Source organism: Brienomyrus brachyistius, chromosome 10 (genome assembly GCF_023856365.1).
Source record: "Brienomyrus brachyistius isolate T26 chromosome 10, BBRACH_0.4, whole genome shotgun sequence".
NCBI classification, from domain to species: Eukaryota; Metazoa; Chordata; class Actinopteri; order Osteoglossiformes; family Mormyridae; genus Brienomyrus; species Brienomyrus brachyistius.
The window spans coordinates 21,749,534-21,771,784 of record NC_064542.1 but is presented as its reverse complement, the minus strand read 5'-3'; the positions used below and the strand labels follow the sequence as shown (position 1 = coordinate 21,771,784).

Sequence of the window (22,251 nt, the reverse complement as noted above, 5' to 3'; positions counted from 1 at the left end):
ATACAGCTTACATGGAAGTCATGTCCAAACTGAGAATTTATAAGGCAATGTCCGTATTATAGGCTTGACTGCTGGGCAGAAACGCGGCGATCTGATATTAAGCTACGTGGCTATAAATACTTCTTTCTTTTTTCCAATTTACATTTCGTGTAATTACATAGAACAAAAGAAACCCAAATAACCAAAAACAGGTTAAAGACGGCACAAATAACATCGAAGCGAGGAAATAGTTGATCTTTTATATGTTCTCTAAGCAAATGTATATCTAAAGAAAATCAGGCCGTCCAATCCCCTGTTTTAAAAGTGTTTGAAACACGTTGAAGAATTAGTTTCCCTTCGCATTTGATGTAATGAGACAAACGATGTAATGATATTTATTACAGCATGTGATTTGCGATTTTAAAGAAAAAAACATGTATTTTTATCTCGTAAACAATATACAGCCCAGTTTTCGCACCAAAAACATACGACGCCAACCTGTATTTATTCACCTGTGGAAAAAAAGCTCGCATTAGGACCCAGGGTGCGCGATTTTCTCTCCAGCTGCTGCGGTCTGAAACTGGCAATGAGGGAAGATCGCGAGGAGAAGCCCAAAATTTCACCCCGGGTTTTTATTCCACTTTAAAATCAACGAGACCCAAAACTAAAATCAACCAAACTAACGTACCCGTCCTTCCCGGTTCGGGAAACCCTTGCGTTTTAAACGGCACAAAGCAGTTTGGGGCTTAAGGTAAGGCGCCGCGATACCATGCCATTACTAATAACAAAGGAGCTACTGGCGAGCGAGGGGGCATTATGGGGGGGTGCATTGCACAACGCAATGGAGGGCGACAGTTAGACTCTTTAAACTTTGCAATAATAACTGTGGTACAGTGAAGTTAACCGGCCTGTTCGAAGCTAGCACAGTTACGTCAAGTCGCGCGTAAGGTAAATAAATCGATTTTTTGAAGTGTCAACATAAGTACGTCACTCAATTTCGAGTGTAATTCAATTTTAGCCGGAATGTGTCACGCACACCCAGCACATGTAAATGCAGTCCCGCCTTTCTGATGCTTGACAGGGGCCAGCAGAGATTATTCGTTTTGGTGCCGTTCTCTCTATTTTTTTTGATTGAAGTTTTGATGGACATTGGCTTTCGTTCTATGCACTTACAACGGCATAGACGTTTTTTAAATTTGTTATTTATAAGTGCGTTGCCCTTATGTTATAAGTGCTGCTCTACTTTGCTATTTAGCCTACACATGACGAATTTCATCCGTAAACACGCTAATTGAGTTAAATGGGCATTAGGTCATTCTAGGAACAGCACCGAACTTATTGCAATTTATTTTGCTCTTGTTATCCCGTTGTTGAACTTGTCTGATAGGCCCGATTAATTATATAACATCTTACTTGAAGCAAGACGCATGGCACGGGACATTCCTTTTAGTGGGGCTGCCTCAGTTTGACAGGCCTAATAAGTTAGACGGCAACGAGCTGGCTAAGTCAAATCAGGTGGACGGAATCACTCGAGAAAGACTCCAAATGGACAGGAGATGCGGTAAATTGTTCATTACCGCCAGCTAAATGCACGCCACCATCTCGCTTTATCGGCCTGCACGATACTTTTTTCCCCTGGTAAGCGGGAGAGTGTAGACGGAGCAGCCGGCATGTGCCCCGTTGGGGGACTCCGAAATGGTGCTGCTCAGGCCAGCCTAATGTCATCCCGGGCACATAGTCGCGGTCTGATCAAGGCACAGCACGGAAAGCCCTCTGCTTCGCTGTTTGCAGGAAACGGCGTCCGGCCGCCTCCCGTTGTCCCGGATTGCCGGCGGAGCTCAGGAGGCGCCGGTCGCCGTTGCGATCCGCTTTGCCGAGCTCAGTCTGTCGCCCGGCGATCCCCTGGACAACACGGTGGCTCGCTTTTCTAACACCGCACAGTGTGTACATCGCAGACCGGCATGTGCTGTTCAACAGTTAAATGTCACAAAACTGTTTGGTTTTATTGTTAAACATTGTATCCCGTATCGTCATATTTGCAGCCTCGGGAGCGATTGCCGATTAATTACAGATCCGACGGCACGTAATCTACAAGCTATGTGTTTATTGTTTTAAAGCAGCCGCCTAGTGCTCTAACAATTGTTATTTGAGCACGCTTTGCCTCCTAAAACATCCTATAAGGACATGTCCTCAGTGCACAATTTCCAGACGAAAGCGGATTTGCCGCTATATCCCAGCGTCGCTTCGCCGTGCTGCATTCGGGGGGCTGATGAGGAAATAGGTCATCGTCTCGTAGTTTTGTTTATTTCCATAACCGCGTTTCCATTTCAAGATTGCCACGCTGAGACCATTTAAGGCATTTTTTGACCATTGATACTTAACGCGATGAGGATATTTAACAAAATGTATCTTTTAACCTAGCTACGTGTTACATGAGCTCATTACCTGGAGACTAATTAATTCAAAATATAATTTGATCCTCCTCTATTTAAACGCCAAATATACATAATCGTGGGAAAAAGGAGGAAACTAGGGTCTAGCATAGTCTACATTTTTATTGATATGTGGTACAGAAGGTGTGAGAACCTAACAAGGTTAAAAAGATATGATGTTTATTATCGGGAGGCAAATCTATACGCTTCGTAATGCGCTGTAGAGCTGCCGTCGTTACCTGCTGTGACCTTGCTATAGTACCGGGCTCTCGGCACCTTAGCCGGCGTATCTGTGTGCACTGGAGGCTTCTCGCAGCTGAGGCTACAGTTTGCCCGGCATGGCTCACAGACATCTACAAAAGTGTCGTTTTGTGTAGTTTCGCTGTTCTGCATAACCATCGCGGGGGAGGGGGGGGGGTGTCCGTGGCGATAATTAGGCAGCATAACGAATGACATAAGCGCGTCGATACTAATGATCATATTCCTTACACCGTGGGTCGATGATGCATTTGTCACGCAGTCGTTTACTGGACTTATTGTGTATGATTCTTACGAGTTGTTCGTATAGTTACTTCACCTCCATACGCATTTCCCGGTATCTCAGTTTGTTATGGTATTTTACAAACGCGACTTGGGTGAAATACTTGATTAAGAGTATTACAGGGCCCGTTCTGGCCCCCCACCAGCGAGATGAATGGCCAGCCTTCAGCTAACAATTATATTAACGTAACCACTACACAGAATTATATATTTAAACTAGAACTAAAGAAAATTTAAGATTAAAAGATGTGGCGCCCCGATGTAATATTGTAACCAAACACGAAGCCATGCAATACACCGCGTGAGCGTTGCTTTCCACAACGTGCATTTGCGGTCATTCGTTAGTTACCTATATAAATAACGCTATTCGGCTTACTTTTCACAACCTCTTCTCAGACGTACTAATTGAGTTTGCTGGCAGTTGAGTTGTTAACGTTTATCCTTGTATGTGACCCATCACCACGAAATGAGTCTTAAGTCGCACTGGTAGAAATACACACATAAGACTCATTTCGTGGTGATGGGTCACATATATGAGGAGAGGTCTGGTTAGGGAGTGTCTGGTTATTATTTTTCTCCATCATGCAAAACACGTAAAAATGCCGTTTATAGTGGGTTGTGGTTGGTTTCAAAGAGGCCAAGTCGCAAACCTGCATCTGAAACCAAGAAGATGACTGAATTGAGGTTATAAATCTGTTATGTTCTCCGCTGTTAATTACTTCCTTGATATGTCAGCATTTATAACCGCACGCGCAGTGAGGATCTAGATCAAGAGAGATGGCCAACATCACTTAAAACGCTTAAAAGTTCCTAGTCATTCCTGACAATTTAATTATACAATTTTATGTGTAGAAAATGTTTGGTTTTCTGTAAGATACTCCCAATATAGCCTATATATATATATTTTTTTTTTTTCTGGTTTTGAAATTGAGAGAGGGGATTTTGGTGGATGGATGTGATGTCAGAAAGCAGCGCATCTCCTACAACGACAAGTGACGTCTTTTATGAAGTACTTTAGGTCAGACCAAGAATGCTAGGTGTTGTTGTCATTACAGCTACAGTAGGCCAGGTTTAAAATTTCAGAGGTTGAGCTGAGGCCCAGCCGGCCAGGGAAACTGCATGGTTAAAGCACGAGTGAGTTTAGAAACATGCAAAAGCAAGTGCCTCTCAAATGGCAGTTAGCGGTGTGATGAGCGTTTTGGAAGATAAGGTGGATGTACTGAAGGTTCATATATGGTTTCTTGGACTTTAGGAGAAGAAAAATGGATTACTGAGTACCAGTTCTTGTCTTACAACTCCAGTGGTCTGAATCCAACTCCAGTGGTCTCTCTTTCTGTCTGTGAGCAGCATGTACCATGTTATTACTGGTATCACCATAGTACTCTGAGTTCCTGCCATAAGCAGAAGACCTTATATTCAAGTGATGCAGCCAAACTAAATAATGTACTGTGTGTGAGTAATATATGAACCCAAATCACTATGGTTTGTCAATCAGCAGAAAATGCACGGACAATAAGCCCAGTAATATACAGAATGACTTGTATGTGCTTCACCAATTCATTCCATAATTATGTCTATTTTATTGAGTGGATTCAGCTTTAGCCCCCTGCTCAATGGTGAACTACGGGACCCCCTCTGAACTGTCATCCTTTTGCCCAAAAATGCAGTTTTTTTTTATCAATGTGGCAGCAGGATAATCTGTCCACAGGCCACAAGCTCAGCAATCATTCTTGGAGTGTCTCTGTTGAAGGCTGGGGATGCAGCATCGCATTCGTTGCATTTCTGAGTGTGAAAATGCGACGGAGTGAGTTGTTGTTATACACACAGCAATACTAAGTCAGGAAGTGTCCTGTCTAACAGTGATTCACAGCCTAGACTCGGGTGCAAACTCTTATTTCAGTTTCCGCAAATCTCACCTAGTCCACGATAATATTGTCATGTGTGAGGAGGGCTGGGAAACAATGTGAGGACCTTCTGTGGAGGCTTTTGCCATGAAAAGCTGCATGAACACCCCGGAGTAAAAAGTCAACCTAATTCAGGTGGACATCATCTCGCTCCGATGAACCTCTTTGAGAAGTTGGGTGAGATGCAAAATTAGTATTCATCAATGTCAGAAAGCCCCAATACCAAAGCGCAAGGAAAATCAGTCACTGTGGTAAACCTGTGCTTAGATGTTGGTCCATTTGTGACCATTTTGTGTTTTAGGCATGGGTAGCTTTAACTCCGAGATTGGTTGGTTGGTTCTGAAAGAGATGAGTCGCTTATGAGCAACTAATGTAGTGTTTTTTGTTGGGTGGGGGTGTCTTGACTGATGCCGGTGATGTACACTTGAGAAACGTACTCAACTCGAACAGATTCTGGAAGATGGCGTCCAGCGTCATGAATAGCTTTATTTGTCATCTCACATACAAAGAAATCAGCGGACAGTAATTGTGATGGGAGCACAAGGAGTCGAGCATATGTTTCTATGGGGGGAGGCGGAGTCTCTTTTTGTACCACTAGTGGGGGGGTCAGGAGTCATAGGGCTGAGAACATCTTGGATGGGGGAGCAGGAATTACAGAGGAAGGATAAGAAAGGAAGTTGGGGGTTTAAAACGTTTCCTGTTCTTCAGCTCTGATGAGAAATGGTCAGGAATCCAAAGGAAGATTGATAAAATAAAATAAAATAAAAATCAAGGGTCTTTGCAAGGTATGGAGGAGAGTGTAGAAAACAGCTTACAGTTATTTATAGGAATAATGTGGATTTTGGAGAGATTGTCTGAAGAGGGCAGATGTGATGGACATGAAGTGAATTGAATTTTAGATTCTGTTCAACCTTTTTATAGTGAAACCTGAATTTAGCAAAACTGATTCAGGACTGGAGTGAAAAGGATCTGATTCAGAAGGAGGCCCTCACATTAAATGGATTATGCATTAAAAAAGATTTGACAATTGGTAGAGAGGAAAAAAAAGTAGGAATGCAAAGTGCAAAGGTTATAGAGGATGGTTATAGTATATGTTTGGGGGGGGGGGGGGTGCAGTGGGCAGTAAGGAAACCAAAGCCATTCGGTATCAGGACTGTTTGATTTCATGGTCACAATTAGCTACACAGCCGGTTTAATTTCTCGGTTTTGCACCCCAAATTCTTTCCAGATCTCGTTTGTTTATGTTTCTTATACATTTATAGTGAATGATCTAACGGTTTAGCAGGTGTCCACCTGAAAACAACTGATAACTCCCCCTTGGACGCGAGGCTTTTCAATCATTTTGGAAAACCCACATGGTTCAAAATACTTCCTTCCTTTTTGTATATTAATTTAAGTATTTTAAGTAGTATTCAATGGTAACTCCCTTCCCCGATTTCTGAATAAGGTTAGAGATTTCGTTTATTTGCGCTGTATTTTTCTTTGGACGGAAATCCTTCGCTTTTGACTGAACAGTAGCAAGATCAGGGTAGATATTCGGTCAAAGGAAAATAGTCAGTCGCCTGCATCTACCTGTAGTGTAACCCTATTAAATTATATGGATGTTAAAAAATAAATTTAAGTTTAGGTCATTTTGGCATAGTCAACGATGAAGTTTCCTCCTACATCGTCAGTCCAGCTAATCAATGTCACGGCTGCCAAGGCAGTTATCTTTTGAATGGGAGAGGTGAATTTAACTAGTGTATTCCAATTTGCCTCCACAGTAAGCGTTGTACTAAAATGCATTGTGCTTCTTTCGTGTCAATGCACGATACTTCGGCTCATGCACAACAGTTAAGTAGGATTTCCACACCCCGAAGGGTCTCGTGTCCTCGTGTTAATGCCGCTGCAACGTTGGAGCAAACGCTATCTTTTCAAGCTCCTTTTTGTTGGTCGCTTTGGACTAAGTTTTATAGTTCTTGTACAGTTTAAGGAAGAAGAAGACAGCGTTTCTGCGCACATTTCTTTTCGTTGCGTTTGAATGTCGCAGAACACTGTGCCTTTATTACCGTAATCTGTATTTTCACTTTGCCACTTAGGCTTTTTCAGTTTAGCGCACCGTTGCGATCCCCTTTCCCCTTCAGCGGCTATAATTCCGCGGTGCATGCTGGTATTTGTAGTCCGTACTCCTCCCTTGTTTGGCCTTAAACTTTGAGGGTGTGGTAGCGAGACACTACAAGTCCCACATTTTTCAATTCTCCACTGCCCCTCTCTCTCCCATCGGAGACTGAGATACGGTACAGACAGTCTTGACGAACCCCCCCCCCAGACTTTCAGAGCCGAAAACGGACGAGATTAGTGAACTGCTACGGACTATAACGAAAGACACGGAATTCACATGTCCTTTGATGTATTACTCTCATTTACCAACTAAACAAACGGGTTTGTGACTGTTTATATAATTTGACATAGCTACCTTGCAGGCTGATTATTTTTTAACGAATTATTCAGTACCGGAGTGGAAAAGGAATCGGTTCGAGTCTGAAGATCCTATTTATAAAGCTATGAAGGTTCGGTCAGGGCCGAGGGAAGACGGTCTTGCAGATACTCTGTGTCGGTACAGTCGGATACAGATAGCTGCCTTAAACATTGCCAAGCGGTGTGTAGCCTAATGTAGACGAATCGCTCCGGGTTAGACTTCGCTGCGCAAGGATCTCGAACCGCCTGTTATTTTCAACACATCCTGAGAGTAACGCTGCCGATTGTATCACGTACAGTAACTCGTCGGCGGGCGATAAGTTACACGCAGCCTTGTTACATTTTTTGCACCTCTTATACTTTATGTCGGAATGTCCAAACACTGGGCAAAAAAAGTGCAAATGGTCCTCCCGTGTGCGAGGCTCTAGCTGTGAATATTGCCTTATGACGAACATAAGGTTGGGATATTGTCTTATCGACTGCAATCGCATTATGCAGACTTACCCCTTTGGCTTTGGATATATCTGGATAGAATGAATTCGTGCCTTGAAGTTTGGAGTGTTAGCTTGGTTTTTAGAAATCTGACCGGGTCATCGATTATTGTTAGCTAACGTGTCAGGGACGTTTCGGAGGCAGTTTGGTCACATTGTGGCCGCCTGTGCATGCAGGGGGCAGAGATTGCAGGACGTGTTCGACTGGAAATTAGCCGCGAAATGCAGTTGTGACAGTTTTGTAGTTGAAGGCTTGCGTGTTGGGCGTCACGAAGCCGTTTTTCTTAATTTGGTGTAAATTGAATGGCATTTTGGGAGTCGCATTGTTCTTGCAGCCTCAACATTTTGGATCACCTGAGAAGCACTCGGGGGTCCCTTCGTTTTCCGAGATCCCCGTTACGGAGCGGGCGGCTCATTTCGGGGCAGAGCTGCGAACTGAAGGAAAACCCCGACGAGTGCGGACACTTCAACACCGACGGCGATACGGCAGCCCGATCCCGCACCAGCCTCGGATGCACCGAAGTGTCTTGACTACATTATCAGCATCCCCGTAGACTTGTCTCTCCGTGTGTATGTGTGTGTGCGCGTCGGATCGGCGCTGCGCAGACGGCAGACGAGGAAGCGAGTCGGTGTACGCAGCCAGCGAAGGTGGTTTATTTTCGTCGCGTTGCCTCATTGTGAATAACATCATCAGCGGACTTGGAGTTAGACCGCGGACCCACGGTCTTCGTAATCCGTCCTGGCGCAAGGGGCTCCGGGGTGAGCGATCGCACGGAGAGATCGGTCTCCGAAAGAGACGCGGTGATACGCGGCACAGCATCGGAGCGAACGCCGATTAAAATAACGCCGGAGAAACGCTGTCACGGGTCATTGTCCGGAGTGTTATAGCGCCGGCGAGAGGGCTGGGCGATGTCCGTTTAGGGTTTCGGGGGACTTGCTTATTGTTTGAGGAAAGTGTAAACATTCACGTTTGGGTCGTGGACGTGCTGTTTACAGGGCTGCTGCCCCCAGTTAAACTGCCTTTATGTTACATCCTGTCCTTTTTAATGAACATACAGTATTGGTGGTGTAATGATCGTCAACAAATATTAAAATTCTTTCATCAACTATCAATATTTCCGTTCACTGGTAGCACTTTGCCGTACGGATTTGAGGCATCTGACCATTGAAAGCAGGCATCGTAAAGGAAAGATACCCGACAATTGTGTAGTTTACACTTTTCGTAAACAAGTATTTTCATTAATCTTTTTCACGTAAGTTATCATGTCAAAGATTAAGCTGAATATTGGTTTATTGGGACTCTTAAGTTACGGGGAGAAGTATGAGTTGAAAGAATTGATCACTTTTATGAATAGGCTTAATTGTAAATTAGTGGGAAATATTTTATCCCGTGCACACCAGATGAAGTCGATTGCGCTTTCTTCAGTGTGGATTTGGCTCAGTGCTGGCGTTGGTGCTGTTGTCGATTGTTTCAGGGTTTCTGCAGTGGTTCCTAAAGCCAGGCAAAGTCATACTCAAATACTCTTCCACATTGGCTTGCACAGAGAGCACCCATCGTAATTCCAGTGATCCCCCCCCCACCCCCCCACCCCCCCCCCGACCCACCTGCTAGTTGAATCAACCCCTTCATTCTGCAACAGCGTACCTGGATGGGACATCAGTGACTGTGCACCCACCCCATCTCCAAGCAGCCTTAACAAGAAGCAGTGAGGGATGTCATGGGGGGTGGGGGGTATCGGTAGGCAGGGTATTACCAAGCTGGGAATTTGGAATATTCCGGTTAAAATGGAGTGTTGCATGCACCAGGAAAAGCAGTGCGAGTTACAGTTTCCTAACCTCTATCTTGTACAAACCACTGAGGGATCTACGGATGTCATGTCTGGGATTGCAGCTGCCTTCCAACATCAGACCCTCATGTGTTTGGGATGAGATGCGACCAGCTTACTCCGGTTCTCTTGGTCGTGCGACACCGGAATCCAGACAGGGCGGAGCTCACAGAGATGGTTCCCGGCCTGCCGGCGTTTCCACTGAGTTTATTCAGGTGGTGCTTCCCAGAAGAACTGGAGTCTTTGCAGTGGTCTGACATCCATTTGGCTGCTGCTCAAAGGAAAAACGGGGTGATGACTTTCAGATACATCCCTCGTTAGTGAACAACAGTTTTGGGCGACTCAGCATTTGAACACTTTTCATTCAAGATGATTCCTGTATAATATATTTTTTTTAATTCAGTTTTTTTTTTAAACTAACCAGCAGTGTTTCTTATGTGAAGCTGCATCTTCCCAGTGTTCCCAGCTCTGACATGGAGCCCGCAGCCTTCTTTGGGGAACTGACATTTTCTTCAGAAGTTTGCTGGAACCAGTTCCCCCACATCCTGGGCGTCTCAGCAGGAACTCAAAGCAGCCTGCTTGCAGTTAAGCCAGTGCGCAGCCCAGCTCAGACTTTTAGGGCCTAAATATCAGTCAGGTGACTGAGGAGAAAAAATCTGCGGGAAGCCCAAGCTGCCTGGTGGCACTCTGGTCCGAGCAGCCCCCCCTGCCTCATTTAAACAGGGCCCGAGTACAGCCCCCCCTGCCTCATTTAAACAGGGCCCGAGTACAGTCCCCTTTGTCTCATGTTGAGAGGGTTCGTCTGCCGGGTCTGAGCTCCGAGCTCAGTGGCGCCACCTACGCTCCGCTGGGGGCGAAATCAAGCGGGTCTCACCCCCTCTGAGTGTGTTGCGTCGCTCGGTGATTCCGACTCATGAGTGTCCTGCCCTTGATCCCTCCTGAAGCCAACGCTGGCAGCATTTAGGAAGGAGCTCAGCCGTAAATCGCGTCTCCTTATTTGCCTCTTACCTTTCTTTTCAAATCTGTTAACAGAAATGTTATTGTGAAACATGCAAATATTATCTGCCAGTTGTGAGGAAATATAGCTGTTGCCACATAACATCTTGTCACGAAAGGTTGCTACAGAGGTACCCAACAGAGTGTGAGGTGCTTGGCTTTGACGTCGGATAGGGATTGATGCAGAAGGCAGCATATTCCTGGGTATTTTCGAGTGTGAAATTTGGGAAGAGTGATGCATCCCATAACTAGGAGAAAACAAAAGTCCTCAAGACAGATCGAGTGTTAATCTCTGGTCCTGTTTTTAGCCGTGGGGGGGCGATTGCTGATGGTGGAGTGGTCATGGTGGAAGGTTAAATCAGCAAGTTCCTAATTTCCCATCCTGACTATATGCGTGTCTTTTGTTCTGTTCCTCTCGACAACATCGGCCGAATCGTCTCCTGCTTACTGTCTTGTAATTTTTGTTGTTACCGACAGGTGTATTGCTTTAATTTCACAGAAACGCTGTGCTTGTGCTATTTCCTGTTTGTAAACATAGGAAATTGGTTCGGCTGCAAGCAGATCATGGTCAGATTTTTTTACCTGAATTGTGTGCAAATGGCAGTTGACACTAGTCGGGGCTAAATATTAAATGGGTATTTAATTATTATAATTTTGTATTTGGAATGTTATATGGACCTGTGCTTCAGTGTGTGAAAGGCATCATAATCATTATTAAATGTAAAATAATAGGGCAGCGTAATTTTCCCTTGTACATTGAAAAGCATTATTAATGGGGGGGGGGAAGAATCAGCTGTGGGGGCTTAGAGGTAGATGAAAAGTTACAGATAATGGCTGCTTAAGGTGTATGGGTTTGTGAATTGTCCAAGGTTCACACGCTCAGCTCCCACGCATGTGGCGGCCCTAATCAACCCCTCTGTCTCCAGCAGAGCGTCACGGACAGAGGATTCGGCGGCCGCTGACCCGGCCCGGCTCCCGCTACGGAATGCCGCGCTAACAGCCATCATATGCAGGTAATGCGCCGCTAAAGGCCGGCTCACTCGTTAATACCGTCGCTGACAATCACTCAGAGGCTAATCTATGACACAGCAGCCAAAGTTGATTTCAAGGTTTAGTTAAATTAAAGCGTCTCCTGATTATTCGCGGGTTAAAGTGTCAGCATGGCGGGTCTCTTTGCTTTCACGCTCTCTCGTGGCGCAGGTGGATCCCACTCCGGCGAGCGCGGCTGATGGCGACACAGTGAGCTTCGCCAGCGGTCCTCCGTGTGCGGCGCCCAAGAGCATGGTGGGCAACCCGCCGCAGACGCTGTCCCCGGACCTCCGCGGAGACGTGCCTTCTGGCCAACAGGAGCGGCCGGCAGCGGCGGCAGACGGCAAGACCTCGAAAGGAGGCCCTGCCAATCCTTGCCCGGGGGTTGCCCCCGAGCCACAGAACGGCGGGGAGACTCTGAACGCCGAGCTGCACAAGAGAGCTGACGTCGCCAGTACGGGCACGACCAAGACGGCAGGGCCCTTTCCCGCTCAGCAGCGATCTTGCGGCAAGAAGGGCAGTCAGGAAGTGCCCCTAAATGCCGAGCACAGCAAGGCGAACCCAAACAAAGGGACGAAGAGCCAGGCCCATCCCGTGATAAGTCTTCCCCCAGGGTTTCATTGCTCACCCATTTTCAAACCTGGTCAGCCTGTGGCCTTCCTCCCCACCTCAAACTTGGGCTCGTCCTTGTGCAAAATCACGCTGCCACCTGGGCTGGGCCCCATCGCGGCGCTGAGGGACGCCTCGGCCAACCAGTTCCCGGTGGAGCCACCGCCGCAGAGCACCAGCTCCAGCGTGACGGGCCAGCTTACAGGTACCTACGGGTTCCACTTCTCCATGGGCCTGGCTCCCAGCCCCACCCCTGCACCTACTCCTGAGAGTAAGCCCCCACCCGCGGCAGTGAAGCTGAATAGCAGCTCCACCTCAGGCAGGAGTTCCAAAGTTGCCGCCGACCGCGGTTCTTCGCTCGGGCTTGTGGCGTCTCCCGCCATAGGCCTGCCCTTGCAACAACCGCCGTTGAGTTGGGCCTCACTGGTCCCTCCCGTCTGCAGCAGTCCCACCCTGGCCAGTGTCACCCTGCACAGCAGGCTGCCAGACCACACTGAGAAAAACCAGCAGCGGACTGCGGACGCGGCGGTCTATGCTAGGCTCGAGCCACCGTCTTCTGTCACCGAGCCCAAGGCTGTATGTCCTGCTGAGGTCAGGGATGTACCCCTTGACCTGTCCTCAAAGTCGAAGCGACAGAATGTGGATAGAGAGCCGCAGAGGCCCCTGAGGGGCTCGGAGCGCCAGCACGCGGGAGCAAGCCTAACGGAGCCAGTCTCTCAGAAGAAGGCACCAGCGGCCATCTTCGGGTCTGCCCCAGCCTACGCCATATACCCAGATGCCCTCAGAAATGGAGTCCCCACGAAGCAGCCTGCCAAGCTGTTGAACCATCAGGTTTTGGAGCCTTCAGCATCCTGGCCCAAGCTTGCCCCCCAGGGTCCGATAGCCAGCATCGCAGGAACCTATGTGGGGGTTGCCAGTCCCATACTAGCCTCCACCCTGCGCAGCAAAGACGGCAAGTGTGCTGCTTTTGTGGAAGACATCCAGAGCATTGCCAAGCAGGAGTCAATCTCTATAATTGACCAGGGGGAACAGCTGGCCTCCAGGGGAAAGAAAGGGACGTCCGTGAGCAAGGAAGCGCAGCACTCGAGTGGCTCAAAGCTCTCCAACAGTGTAAGCTCACCTGGATCTCAGGTCTGTGTGTCCAAGGATCCATTCTCTGCCACCGTGTCTGGATCCACCAGCTCGCACAACTCCAGTAAGCATGCGGGTGGGAAAGCGGTCATACCGAAGGCTTCTGCTGTCGACGTTACCTCGCGACCGCAGCCAGGTCTGCTTCCCCACCAAAGACCCTCGAAGCAGCAGAAGATCCTTCAAGGGAGTACCAAGGCACAGCTGGGGACCAGCTGTCACGGCACCCTGATCCATGGCCCCCGACAAAGCCCATCCAAAGCAGACGAGAAGAAGTGGGAACCAGCCAAGTGTCCACTGTCGAACCTGGAGTCAATAGTGAAGCAGAAAGCACTGGAGACTACGGGGCTGGCCCAGGATGATGGTGCCACTCTGGACATGTTAGGCCTAAGAAAGCCTGAGGTGGAAAAGCTGCACGTGGGTCACCAAGACGCCCCCTTTCGACAGGGCAGCGCTGGGGGTTTCCCGCCCTTCAGGTCTGTGAAGTGGAGGGATGGGTCGATGGAGAGGGATTCCAGTGCTGCCCGCAGGGGCGATGAAGGATGTGACACAGAGCGAAGAGGCGGCATCGTGGACAGACAAGTTGGGCAAGAAGGGAACTCGGAGGGTAATGGCTTCCTGGATGCCAGCAGGCCACCTACTCGTGCTGCCAGTACCATGGCTGATGGCCAAAAGAGGGTGCATAGCTTGGCCCAGGAGGTTGATGGAGGAGTGGGGATGGGGGTGAAACATCCAGGTGAGAGCCTGTCCCCTTGCGTGAAGCTGGAGGGCATCGCACTGTCCATCCTGAAGGGCCAGCGCAGTGTGATGACTGAGCTGGGCAGGAAGACGCCGGCATCCAAGGGGAGAGCCAGAGCGATCAAAGAGAAACAGCCGAGCAAGAACAACGTGGTGTCACCGGGACCAATCAGACAGGCGGAGAAGGGGAGCCCGTCACGAAGACAGGGACGCCAGGCCAAGAGGGTAAGCAAGTTTGTTCGATAGCCAGCGGATATTATTGAAATATGGTGACGAGGGTTGCAAAATTCTGGGAATTTTCTCTTTATTCCCATATATTCCCAGTAATTCCCATAGGAATATTTCTTGGAATATCTCCTAAATTCCTCTGCTTAACTTCCCATGGAAAGTTTATGGAAATGTACCACCCCTTTATAACCATACTGGGGAAGGTTCTTCCGTTTGGACAGTTTGTTCCTTGGGAGGAATGCCGTGGTCCTCAGTTTTGTTGAAGAGCATCGATTTATACAAACAAGGTGTTAAGGAAATCTGTTGCGCGCGGCACGTCGACTGCAGTGCATGACATGCGAAGCATTCGGAGCTGATGAGCGGCACCTAGCCTGTAGACAGAGTGACCCAGTTCGTCAGCTAAGCTCGGTCTCTCCCCGTGTCGCAGCCGAGGAAGTCGTGGGCACCTGGACTGGAGCCATGCCAGGCCCAGCCAGCGCCACCTCCACCACCACCACCACCACCTCCATCCCAGCAGGACCGGGAGCAGCAGGAAGAGCTGCGTGGGGGGAGGGGTGGCCTCCCCCACACCGAGGAGGGTAAGATGAACCCCCTGTATCCCCGATGGCTGACAGCCCCAGTTTCAGTGAGGATGTCCTAGAAATGTTACCCGTTACGCTCCCTGTAACCACACAAAGTGTGGGATCCACGAGGCTGGGGGGGGGGCGCCGGGTTCCAGGGATCGTGGCTGTTGTTTGCTTGCCTGTACCTATGGCAGGTGATGCAGGTGAGCATGTTGTGTGGTGCTCTTGGTAGATAAAGCCTGGGGTCACTTGCCAGGTTTACGTTCCAGAAGAATCATCTGCTAGAATCTTCCGAGTGCATCAGCAAGGTGTTAAAGTCTTGGTTAATTTTTGTTCCATCCAGGTAATTTAAGTGGCCAGAGTGCAGAAATGCCCAGCTCTACCAGTCCTGCCAGGGACATGGGGGACAGTGACTCCCCCAGGCTGAGGAGGGGGCGACGGCGGGGTGACCAACCCCGACAGGCTGACTGGAGACCTCCCGGCCCCTCCCCTCCCATTGCCCCTCTGGCTGTGCGGCGGCCCAGGGGGAGGCCTCGATCCAACCCCCTGCCAAGCCCGGCTGACCTGGGGGGCGCAAGTCCGTCCCCCTGTGCCGAGAGCGATGCTCCCGCCAATAAGAAGAGGAGGCGTCGCAGGAATCGGAAGTACCAGAATGGGGAGTATATCGTGGAGAGAGAGCAGGTCGGGGAGGCTGAGGCGGAGGAAAAGTCTGTGAACCCCTCGAAGGGCGCCAAGGCTGGGGCAGGTATGGCCCAGATCACGTCTTCATAGCTGGGGCTCCTCATCACTGCACAGTACCACTGAGGGGGAGTCACACCACTTCATACTGCTTCCGGGGGAGGCTGAATGCTTTAATAGGAACCAGTTTCATTTTTAGCCTCAAAATGTAGCTTCAAGCTCAGTGTAACGTTTTTAAGCAGCAAATGTGTGGATATCTCTGCTGATGCCATTGTGTACTGTTTTGGACATCGCCACAAATCACTCGTAAGCTCTGCAGTGTTCTGCTGTGCTGTCTTCATCAGCGTAGATGAACGTTTGTAATCCTAGGGGGCTCTCTGCTCTTTTGGGAATGTTGGTGGCCCCCACTGGCCTTGTGTCTGGGTCCCTTAACGACCGTCTGGCGATCCTGTGTTTGTGCAGACCCGAGGCCTGCCTCTTACCTGCGGCTCGGCGCCGCGTCCTGCTGCACCCCCAGCCAGGAGCCCAACCCCCAGCGGGCCCTGCTCACCCGCTCCGGGTCAGTGCGCCACACGGAGGGCTGCTCCGCCCCCGAGTCTGCGGACAAGCCTTCAGGAAAACGGAAGTTCAAGAGCAAACATTTGGGTGATGCAGAAGAAGATGAAAAGAAGGTAGAGGGGTGGCTTTAAGAAAGTAATATTATTAATTGACCTTATTTGGTGATTGTTCAGCCGTAACTTATTTAAAAGGTTTTATGAGGACTTGCCCTGAGTTGACATAATCTGGGGTGCCGTGTATTACAGTCTTACAGCAGCCTTACATCGCCCTCTGGTGGCAGTAATAGTTATTGAAAAAGGCTGTTTTTTTTTTTTGTTTTTTTTTTCCTTCTTTTTGTTCCCCAGGGTCGGCCGCGACGGCGGATCTATGGGCGCCGCACCGAGCCGCCGTCTCCGCGGTGACCTTTGCTGCTAACACCAATTCCACTTTCTCTGCCCTGTCACAAACCTTTCAGCTTAAGGGCAAACGCAGCGGCTCGGGAAAGCGCCCCCCAGCGGGCCCTGATGTCGACAGCCCCTCGGCAAAGAGAGCGGCAGGCCCCTGCGCCACCCCCAAGGGCCCGTCCTCTCCCCTGGCCGGCAGGAAAGGCGTGGCCCGGAAGAGTGGCAGTGCCCCAGAGCCTGCCAGTGCCCGGCCCGTGCCCCCTGAAGTCCGTCGGCTGATCGTCAACAAGAACGCGGGGGAGACCTTACTGCAGCGCGCAGCCCGGCTCGGCTACCAAGTACGCGGCTCCTGCCGGGGGTGGGTGGGGGGGGGTCCACCGCAAAGCCACCGGGCCCGTTTGGCCGTGCTGTTTAGTTCTAACACATTCCCCAGGATTGATTGTCCCAGTGTGAAGTGAATTATCTGCACTCTTTTCACATGTTCAGCATTATTGGCCTGCATATGGACGAGCAGATGTTGAGTTAGATTCCCCCCCCCCCCTTTCCACGCCTCCTGCAGGAGGTGGTCCTATACTGCCTGGAGAAGGATGTGCGGGAGGTGAATCGCCGAGACAACGCCGGGTACACCGCCCTCCATGAAGCCTGCGCCCACGGTTGGGCCGCCATCGTGCAGCTCCTGCTAGAGCATGGTGCCGATGTCAACTGCAGTGCCCAGGACGGGACGCGGTGTGTACCAAATGGAACGGGACTGGGGGGCTTGGGGGGGGGGGGCACCGTTATCCTGGGTGGTGCTGCAAGCCTGCGTCACTGGGAAGGGATTCCGCTGGGTGCCAAGCGATCCGGTTGGGTGATGGTCGTCTCGTGGCTCCGCAGGCCGATTCACGACGCGGTTGCCAGCGACAACCTGCTGGTGGTGTGGATGCTGCTGAACCATGGTGCGGACCCCACCCTGGCCACCTACGCCGGACAGACGGCCGTGAAGCTAGCCCAGAGTCCCAGCATGCGGGCGTTTCTCGAAGGTAACTGTCTGCTCCGCCGGGAGGGAAGCTCTGGATGCTGAGTGGAAATAGCGCCTCCACATGGTATTCTGAGTCTCATTTATTATTTACATTCCTAAATATGTTTTACCCATAAGGATCCCTGCATTCAATGGCATAACCAGGTGTCAGGGTAATGGGAAATTAAATTCTGGCTGGTACATGGCTTCCTAAGACGGGAGCAGGAGCTGTGAGACTGACCAGCTAACACTTTATGTTGGGTGCTTGGAGGAAGGGGTAGTAATATTGTGCAGAGGCCTGAAAAACAAGTACCAGGGTTAAAGTTGGCCTCCAGGGCACATTGAGTGACCGACTAGAGGGTCATGGGAGGAGCAGAAGTGACCCCTCCCCCTGAGTGATTTGAGGGTGGGGAGGGGTATCGTTTTCGGAGGGGATGGGAGATAAGGCCAGCTGCTGATTCTGGGCCCGTTCTGTTTAGAGTACTTTACAGACCTGGAGGCCAGGAATGAGGAGGACATCAGCCTGCCCTGGGACTTCTACAGCAGCACTGTGTTCGGTAGGAGCCGCCGCCGCTGCTCCCGCCGCCGCCGCTGCTCCCGCCGCCGCCGCTGCTCCCGCCGCCGCCGCTGCTCCCGCCGCCGCCGCTGCTCCCGCCGCCGCTGCTCCCGCCGCCGCTGCTCCTGCTGCCAGACTGATCGTCCTCTTCTGTTTATGGTGCCCATTTTGTGCCGAGTTGTTAATCCCATCACAGGGCTCCCTTAGCGGCCTGATGGCAGCACCCACACTGGCACTGTGACTGGCGCGTGCTGTCAGGCGCCTGAGTCTTTCTGCTCCGCCGAGCGTCTCTAACGCGCTCGGAGGACGGTCCTGACTGCGGCAGACCACGCCCAGCCAACAGCTATGGGGCTCCTGCTCTGTCAGGCGCGTCAGATGGCGAACGCCACTCGAACCCGGGGCCCCGCTGTAGGACGCGCCCCCGTGCGACACCAAGAAGGCTGTTTGTGTTTGCCGAGCAATCGCGGATGCGGCCTTCACGGTGAAACACGCGCATGGTCAATCTGTCCCCGGACTCCTGGGGCTGTGGCATCGACAGCGTCGGGGCTATGCTGACCTCGAGTGAACTGCCAACTCTCCGTCTTCACCTGCAGAGACCGACCAGGAAGCATGCTGGGAATTCCTGCTGTCTTTGCCCGAGGAAGCGAAGGAGGAGGGAACAGAAATGGCCACTGAGAAAGACCACTTCCTGTTCGAGTTCTCAGCGGAGCCCCTCCTGCCCTGTTATCACGTGCAGGTGTCTCTGTCGCAAGGGTGAGTGAGCGGGCAGCTCGCATGGTGCCGGGGAGGGGGCACCGGAGTGGGGATGCGGGGCTGGGGGTGCTGGGTGGGCCACTTAAGAAGCTGGACCCTGCTAGTGTGGAAGTGCCTTCCTAACTCCGCCCCTAAACTGAAGCTGCTGTTGTAACTTTAAGCTGAACTTCTGTTAATATGTAGGCATTTGAAATTAAGGTTTTTGTTAAACAAATGTAACAAACCATTAGTCTAGAGGTTTCAACAATTAAGGCCTTTATAAACACTTTTGTTTTTTTATTATTTTTAACAAATAAACATTATAAAAATACACATTGTTGCTGCACAAACAAAAACAATGAATACAGGTTATTATATGATTATTAGTGTAGTGTTGCCTAGTGTAAAAATGAAATGAGCATTTCCCCTTTCTGTAAGTAATGCAGCTCAAACTGTTTCAGATAAAACTCACACGCATGTATAGATTTATCAGATTTATAATGCGGAGACGGAACGGAGCATTCAGTCACACTGAGAAGCTTCTGGGATTCCTGGACAGATGGGCTATTGTGTGCGATTGAGTCTGATGTAGGGAACAAAATGACTGCGTTTGTAACTCGCTGGACGTGGGGGAGGGAGAGGACCAGCGTGAAGGTCAGCCACTATCTCTGCCTCGTCTTTTGTTGCAGATTCTGCAACTGGTTCCTCCTGTCCGACGTTCTGAAGCGGCTGAAGATGTCGGCGCGCATTTTCCGAGCCCGCTACCCGCAGTTCGAGGTGGCAAGCGTCCCACACGCAGAGCTGCGTCGCCAGGTGGCCGTGAGCCAGGTGACGCCGGTCCCCCGGGGGCTCTTGAGAGGCGAGGACGAGGAGGAGGACACGGAGGGGCCAGTTGAGCTGGTGCGGTGCGTTCCAGACTTACAGGGACTGCTGGGCTCCACAGTCCAGATTCTAGAGGAGGAGAGCTCGGACACGGCCGGAGCCTGCCGACGGTAGCCTACGCCGCCTCCCCGCCCCCCCCCCCCCCAATCCTGACGTCCTCACAGCCCGTGTTCCCAGACCTTCCAAAGACGGGCAGTCGGGTGGAAGACGGAGAGCCAGGAGTCGTCTTTGAGGATATTTTGCAGTAGGATGAAACAGGGATTGGGGCTCCATTCTGTGGAGAAGTGATCAGAAGCAGGTCTGATCGGAACCAGCTCTAAACAGAACCAGCATTACCTGAAAGGGACAGTGTGGCACAAAAAAGTGAGGATGCCGCACCTTTGAATCACGAGCAGAGAGGAAATGTAGGGGATACACCTCACAATGCCGGCCTCTTTTGCACTGAGCATATTTATCGGTGCCCAACTACCAAGGCAGCGCCCCCTAGCTGACGGGAGGGGTCAAACACAACTCGAGGGTAGAAACTTTCAGGTTTCAATCCAGAAGTATTTTTCAGTATTCAATAAATGTTTAAAGACCTTTTATATTCATATGTACATATATTGTAATATGTACCACTTGCCATCAGGGTGAACACATTTTCAGTTGTTGAATGTGTTATCCGTCTTGGGGGGGAGGGATGTTTCTCTTTTTGCCCAGTTATTTTTGTGTTCATCTCTGAGAGCAGCGCTGGTAATCCTTGGCTTTCATCTTGGTGGACTCTCGGATGCAGCTAAGAGGCTTAATCGCTGTTAGCCATAGCGGGAGGCCCGCTGGAACATATGGTCCCTCGAACCTGTCAGCTACCTGCTCTGGGAGGAGCCTGTGGACCCGGTGCATGCCACACCATACCCGCTGCTCCCCCGTTCAGCGTTTCTACACCAAAGTCATGTTCCCCTGTCCCTCCATCGCCATCTTTCCCATTTTCGAGCTGTGTTTGCAACAACCACTGAGACATGTCCGCTCCCCTCCTCACACTACATCTGTCCATGACGTCTTACTGAAAAATCTGCTTTTTTTTTTTTTTTTTTTTACCCAGAGTGCCCTCCATCCTTCAGTTGTATGTGGTCAGAGACTCTCACATTTAATCCTGTGGCAAATTTTTTTCATTCTGGGAAAACTGCTCGACTAAGAAGAAATGTCTCCGCTGCACATGCCATGACTGCAACCCCGTCTCACTCCAGGGGGCTTGTGGGAAAGATCAGTGGCTTCTCTCTGATTGGCCCTTGATGTTGTAAAGGACTCCGCCCTGGTGGGAGGAGCATGTTTTATTTCCACTGTTTTTTGATTGGTGTTCTTGCTTAATTTAATAGACTTTGTTATTAATATATTTGACCTCTTTGTGTATCTGGGGAAAAAAATGATTTAAAGAGATGCTTTATATGGTTGGTTGGTGCTTTATTTGAGATGTACAACTCGTCCCTTATTCAGAGCTGTTTTGTCACCCTTTGCGTACAATATCTTCGACGAGCAAAAGTACAGTTTTATTGTACTGGTGCTAAAAGGTAGATTTTGTGTTGACAATCAATGATGTTTTTTTTTTCTCTTTTTGTTGGACATTTTAGATGAAGTTTTGTTGGACGTATAGACAAATAACTTATATTTATAAGAGACCTAGAGACGTAAAAGACAGTTAACTCATCCTCTCTACCTGTGGCGTAGTTCTGATGGGTAGGATGGCGACTCAACTTGAACCTTGGGTTTTCGTGAAGATGCACACGTTCTGGCTTGAATAAGCTGTGTTGTAATAGGAGATGACCGGTAAATGATTTTTTTAATGAAATCAACCAGAATAAAGCATGAATGGTACTTCTTCTGTGTACTTTGTGGGGGGGGGGGGGCACCTCGCTGGACATCTTTGCCAGCCACCAAAAATCTACATCTAGGACTGAAGCCCCCTGGCAGTCTGGACACCCAGCGTTGTGACTTATTTTCTGCATGGTCCTTCTCAGCCGCTGATACAGACTTACGGACTGTTTTATTATATGGGCTTACTGGGCCAGAGCCTAACCAGTGTTGGCTGGATGAATTACATGTTCAGACGAGCGTTTCTCTACACCACTGTGGATCTCTCAGCACCATCCTGTTTCCTTTTATGAGGCTGTTCATCCTACTCTCTCATTAAGAAGGTGTTTCCAGCCACAGACACAAACTGGCCACTGAGTACACATCAGCTGATATAGTCTCCGGTTTCTCACAGCTGGTCTTCAGATAATGGGCCCTGTCCCAGAGTCTTACCGAGAGCTTTCGAAGAGTGAGGAATTACTCTTCCTCGCTGGTACCCCAAAGTCCACTTTCCTTCTGGTGCAGCAAGATTTTACGGTAGCAACAGAACCTAACGTCTGCGACATTAACAAGAAATTAATCAAAACAATGTGCTTTATAACTACACCGAAAAAGCAACTGCTGATATTACAGATGACTGAGTAAATACTCTTACATTAAGGCAAGGCCAGTCCTAGCTCATGTGCTACTCTAGGCGATTGTTCATTGTTTAATGTTTTTG

The 22,251-nt window shown here is 49.8% G+C and overlaps 1 protein-coding gene across 4 annotated transcripts; it reads left to right on the top strand.

The window, feature by feature from the left end:
• Positions 1–557: 557 nt before the first annotated feature.
• Positions 558–21,554, top strand: bcorl1 (BCL6 corepressor-like 1). 4 transcript variants are annotated; one of them, XM_049029479.1, is made up of 12 exons: positions 558–730; positions 11,555–11,638; positions 11,826–14,354; positions 14,785–14,935; positions 15,264–15,665; positions 16,061–16,269; positions 16,611–16,877; positions 17,099–17,265; positions 17,413–17,558; positions 18,016–18,093; positions 18,686–18,845; positions 19,514–21,554. In XM_049029479.1, exons 2-12 carry the CDS (start codon positions 11,633–11,635, stop codon positions 19,818–19,820), a joined length of 4,422 nt encoding a protein of 1,473 aa, XP_048885436.1. In that variant the 5' UTR covers positions 558–730; positions 11,555–11,632; the 3' UTR covers positions 19,821–21,554. The 4 variants fall into 4 exon arrangements, with proteins under 4 accessions (XP_048885436.1, XP_048885435.1, XP_048885433.1 ...); XM_049029478.1 differs by having other exon boundaries at positions 11,552–11,638; XM_049029476.1 differs by lacking the exon at positions 558–730 and adding an exon at positions 6,597–7,276.
• Positions 21,555–22,251: the final 697 nt, after the last annotated feature.